Raw genomic sequence first — 6,000 nt, forward strand, 5'->3', positions numbered from 1 at the left:
CTGCTTTGTGGTAGTCAGTCTAAAAAAATAATAAATTCATGTCACATATGACAACATAAAGGAACCTGAATTGCATTTTGTTAAGTGAAATTAGCCAGGCACAGAAGGAGAAATACCATTTGTATTTACCTCTACTTCATAGAAGTTAGAGAAAAGAATGGTAGTTACCAAGGGCTTAGAAGGCTATGAAAGAGGGGAATGGAAAGAAGATGAACAATAAGTAAAGGCTAAAGGCTAACAATTGCTGTGCCTAGCAAAATAGCCAGTGCAAAGGATTTTGATTATGGTAACAGAAATGATAAATAATAAAAGGAGCTTGAGCTGCACAGCACCACCTGGAGAAAGAAATGTCTCCAAGGGGCAGCTCTACACCTGATCAGGCACCAGTAAAAGAAGCATAGAGAGAACAACGTGAAAGGTCATTGTGGGCAGAGGTAAACTTGTCTGTAAACATAGGAATATGAATGAACAGAACACATTTAGAGCAATTTAATATATGGGTGTGGCTCAGGGCAGATACCTCTCAGCAGTAAGGACAGAGAAAGCAGGTAACCCCAAAGCCCTTACATCATATTAAAAACTAGATTTCTATCAAAAAAATCTGTTAACCATTCGATTTCTAATCCATTTGAAATTCTAGATTTCTATTAAATCTAGATTATGAGAGACCCACTAAATGATTGCCTATATTTCAGTTTATTTATTGTAACAGGTCTTCTAACCTCTCCAAGGTAGATTTTGCATTCAAAAAACACTCTTGGGAAGAGTTTTTTCTAAGTTTAAAAATAACAAAATGTAGAGAAAGAGATTTCTAATATAACTCCAGTAAAAGTATGCAATTAATCTAAATCACTCTCACAAGTAGTATTTCTGCAAGTAGTAATTCTGAAAGTAATCAATTTAAACATGTGTTTCTTTATAATATCAAGCATTGAGTTGCCTGTTTTTAGAATTCATCACTTTGATATAACTGAAAGACAAACAAACTATATATATCAAGTGGTTTAAAAATACTTCTCTGCTTTTCTTTATAAAGATAACAAAGAGTGGAACAATTTTCTAGTTAATTCAAATTATTCTTTTATATCTGTGAGAATAGTCTAAAGATATATGCATATGTTAATAAACACACACATATTAAATGACATTTGTATATGCATTAAAATTTATGTATCATCTACATGCATATGCATCTAAAATAGCTAACAAACCTCTGAATCTGCTATGCTATCATTTTTATATAGTAGACTGTATGAGTTTAGATTTAGAAGTTCTTAATCATTTTAAGAAAATGTGAGGTATAAAAAAAATCCACAGCTATCATGATTCTCATTTGTATAGTTGTAGGGCTGAGTACCTGTCTTGTATCAGCTTGAAATGATCACTGTATAAATAACCACCACATATGAACACATATGAACTTGTCAGAAAAATAAATCCAGATGGTGTTATAAGCTGGACCATGGTCCCTGAGTCTCATAAACAAAGCATGTTCTTGGCTTTCGGACCCTAATTGGAGTGCACAGTGGATACTTAGTGAAGGATGCTCTCTTCCCCAAGCCAACTCATGTCCTCAGATGTTTTTATCTCTCAATTGTTTCCGAAGCTGGCGGCCTTCCTGATGTTACACTGCATTTATTATTTACACTTGTAACACTCAGCCTCACTCATTCACCTCTACAAATTTTTGGGGGTGGAGGGAAGAATCACATCTTAATAGCTTTTGACTCTTCTGATAATAAGAAGTTAAAAGTCTTGAGAACATCAAAAGCATAAGAAATGTATATTGAATTAAATGGCAGGCATGTATTCAATTCTTAAATTTTTATTGCTAATATCAAAAGATATGACTATACCTAGGAAACAATTACTTTTATACTATGTTAAGTTTTGTAATGTCTGTGTTGTTGTGCTATTTTAAAACAGTACTTCCATAGGCAAGGTTCAACATCGTCAGAACCAATATTTGAAAAGAGAAAGAAAAAATGTTATTCCATAAATTTCTTTGAAACTGAATTGGCTTTGAAGTGGATGTGTGCATAAAATTTTGTAAAATCAGAGCTATTAGAATAAATCTTTAAGTCCATTCTGCTCAAAGCTCCAAATGATTGGTAGAATGTATGTCTTGTACAAGTTTTTCTTTAGATAATGAAATTCATTTTCATGACTAAATATATTTTAGTATCTCTGCATATATATCACAATAACATATGTAATATATACTATGTATGGGAGATACATAGTATATAATATATGTAATATTTTAATTATGGTGACAATAAAATAAGCTGCTTTGTGAATACCATGCATTCACATGTAGCCCAGGATAGTAGACGATCAGAATAAAAATTTCACTATATTAACACTTAAATATTTTCAGGTGATGGTTCAAGTGATACCTCTCTTGCTACCACATCCAAAGCATATATATAACATTGGAAAGCATGATATAACATTGGAATTGTGAATAAAATCAAGTCAATATCTCTGGCTGCTGGGGTTAGTAGGAGCCTAAAGAATTACGTTCTAGTTCCCAGCATGTGGCAGCAACTACACTGAATATACTCCCTTTGCAGAACACAACCAACTTAGAAAACTGGTGCAGTACTAGGCATAGGAAAAGTCAAGGAAACAACTGCATAAGCTTCTTGTTCTTAAAAAATAAGAAAACAAAGGAATTGCTTTTCTGATATACAAAGCAGGAGTACAAGTCACTGATAATCATAATCAAAATGGCATTGTTTGAGAACAAAAATGCTCTTCCAGAGCTATATAAAGCAGAAATACAAAAGTAAAGAGTTACTGAGGGGAGCTTAAAGGTATCTACTCTGCTCCATAGGAAATACCAACAGAGACTCCAGGAAATAAATAGGATTTGCTGTTTGTTCTACACAGTAAGCTGTGCTGCCAGCCACCAAAGGCCCATTCTTAGGGAATATACCCAGGGCAATGTGTTCATTTCAGAACCATCTCCACAGTTTTCATTACTTCTGATATTGATGACTTGTTTTTCCTTTCCAATCTAAAGTTCAGAACTGCAGTGATTTACTGAACTTTATTTTCTTTCTATCAGCAAAAATTGAGCATTGAATGGACATTTCAATTTTCACATTTCTCAAGTTCTCCTGGTATGTTTCCAAAAAGTTAAAAGAAGAAAATACCTGAAGACAAATAGGAAGAATTCAATTACATCCTTTGAGGTAATATGGAGCAATTTAAGAAATGTCCACTTTGGGTATAACCAAGCATGATTGATCAAGTATTTACTAAAACATTGAAGTATGATGAGGAATGATTTCATAATCAGAACTTAGGTTAGGTTAAAAAAATAACACCTGGTTCATTTTGTCTATTTCAAACACTTAGACAATAGATCATCTATGTATCTGAGTCAAGAATCAATTATGATACATCCATCATGTAAAATATACATTAGTGCAAAGCTGAGCTCTGACTCAATGGACTGGATTAATTACCATGTTGTGTGACTTGGTGAAATATTACATTTCAGAGGGATATTTATAGTCTTCATTTGTCTTGAAATATTTATATGTATTTTTAAATAAAATGTGTGCCTGTTGTTTAAACATGAAGATAAATATACAAGGACATAATCTTCTGCCAAAAAACATTCAAAGAAAGGGTATATGGCATCATTGAGTCTTTCTATGTACTTTTTATACTGTTTGACATTAAATCCATTTTTAAAAGCTAATAAAAATGTAAAGCGAGTTATTTTAAAAAGTAATGTTGAATTGTATTTTAGGTTTTCAAAATCATCTACTAGTTCTCCTGGGTCCTACGCCATCACCATTTAAGAGGCTATATGAGATCGAACAAGTAACTGCTATGTATTTACAAAGTCCTAATGCACAAGAGAACAGTAACAACAGAAATCTTGCAGGGGTGATGTGACACTGTGTCAGCACAAGTAATGCACACAGAATAGCAGGTCACCTATGTTAGACAAGAACAGTCAGCTTGTAACCTAAGTGGGCCTGTGTCAGGGGCTACTGCTAAAGAAATCAGCAGCTATGTCTCTTGTGTAACTCTACTGGCATTGTGACTAACGCATATTCTACATAGCCTCTAGCTTCTGGCTTAGAGCTTGGATAGCTTTCATCCCATTTAAATATTGATGAAAGGAAAGGAAGAAAAACCCACAAGTTTTTCTTTTCTTAAGCAGAGTCAATAGTGACCAAAAGGGTCATATCAATTGATATGTAGTAGCAAGGCACTACAATATTTATTTGTGCCTTCATAAATGTTTAAATATATAATTCAAGTAAAAACTTTACTTTTTAAAATTAAATTTCTAGCTTAAAGATGAAAATGTGCAGTCAACTATAAGTGTCAAGCCAGGCAGCAACATGCTTAATTTTAATAACCTGACTAATTAAGTTTCCAGAAGAATGTTTTTTCTATCTTCCCACCTATATACTCTACCCAGGAAGAGAAAAATAGCTTTCATTGTGTTAAATAATAACTTTGAAATTTCAGTGATGTAAAAATTCACCAATGATGATTCAGAATGATGTTCATTCTGTCTTGAAACAAAGAAAAAGAAATTGTAATCTTACAGTAAAAAAAAAAAAAGAATTGAAAATTAGGGAGTAAAGGGATAGGAGGGACAAGAGTTTGCAAAGATCATGTGGGCCTCTGCCTGTGAGCCAATGATACACCATTGTGACAGGTGAACCTCTGATCAGTAGCTCTCACTAGACTTGACTCAGGCTATTGGGAGTTTAAAATATTATGTGCTTCTAGGGGTAATATGTTCAAAATAATATAGACAACATTTTCATGACTCTTATTTTTTAAGTAAATATTTTTACATGATTTTAAAGCATGTATTTAAGCTGAATATTATACTCTGAAATAGAACTATACTCTTAATAAAGAATATAACTTATGATTATCTCTCCATGCCATTTAAAACTATTTAAACGACACAGTAAGAATTAGTAGTACAGTAAATAATTGGTGGCACTGAAGAGAAATTAGGAAAACTCCACTTAACAGTTACAAAAGACGATGGATATGAAAGGAATCGGGTATAGTAAGTACAGGAAAGCAAACATCTCAGAAGGCCCAAACCTAACGTATTTCGGTAATACCTGTGCCTTAGGCAGTCTGCCCTGATCATGGCTCCATTTTGCCGGGAAGCAAATGGTGGCAGAAATCTACCCATTTGATCCTATAAACATGAATACTTGACTTCACACTTGTACAGAAATCAGAGAACTATTCCGTGATGCAATTAGGCAATGTTTTTTTCTGACAGAGAAGTAATAACAGATGGAAAGTGGAAGATCCCACCTACCCTGGGCTGTTTTTTTCCTTCGTCATTTCTGTGCAGGTAGGCTGGCCGGCAAGCAACCTTATAGCTGTGTAGGAGCCCAGTAAGATCTGGTGAGCAAGTGTTCTGTTTCCTCTAAGCAATGGAGTCTGACACAGCTCCACCTGCCACCCCCTCTAGGAGCCTGGCTCATGGCAGTGGTGCTGATATTCAGACAAACATCCAAGACAAAATCACACCCCAAACTCCACACAGCAATCTGTTACCCCCCAAAGAAAATTCCTTTCATTCTGTAAAAGAAAGAGGAGTGTTAAATGAAACTGTTATCAGAAACACATATGTGAAATGAACTTTGTTTCTGCAAGTGTATCTGTTTTCCTGTTACAAAGAAAACACAGAAGTGGTTAAGTGACAGTGCCCATCTCAGACTTTTTTGACGCTGCAGTGCAGTGTTCTTCTTGCCATATGCTAGGCTTTGTAGTAAACACATTAAGTAATAGAAAAATACATAGATAAGGTATGTCTAGGTTTAATGACTTCCATTCCCTTTTCTTTCATTTCTTTTTAAAAATGTATTTATTTGGGGCTGCAAAGGTGGCTCAGTGGTAGAGGGCTTGCTTTGCATGCATGAGGCCCTGGGTTTGAGTCCTCAGCACCAAATAAGCAGAAAACAAAAGCCAGAAGTGGTGCTGTGGCTCAAG

At 34.5% G+C, this 6,000-nt stretch overlaps 1 protein-coding gene across 1 annotated transcript in view; it reads right to left on the reverse strand.

The window, feature by feature from the left end:
* The window catches only part of LOC138815856 (oxidation resistance protein 1), a 240,482-nt gene extending 235,118 nt beyond the window's left edge, over nucleotides 1–5,364 (reverse strand). The window contains exon 1 of the mRNA XM_070005234.1: nucleotides 5,324–5,364. Coding sequence (XP_069861335.1) covers nucleotides 5,324–5,349 — 26 coding nt within the window. The 5' untranslated portion in view covers nucleotides 5,350–5,364. The remainder of the gene's footprint in view (nucleotides 1–5,323) is intronic.
* Nucleotides 5,365–6,000: the final 636 nt, after the last annotated feature.

Source organism: Dipodomys merriami, unplaced genomic scaffold (assembly GCF_024711535.1).
Source record: "Dipodomys merriami isolate MVZ:Mamm:240054 unplaced genomic scaffold, mDipMer1.0.p SCAF_673, whole genome shotgun sequence".
In the NCBI taxonomy this organism is placed as follows: domain Eukaryota; kingdom Metazoa; phylum Chordata; class Mammalia; order Rodentia; family Heteromyidae; genus Dipodomys; species Dipodomys merriami.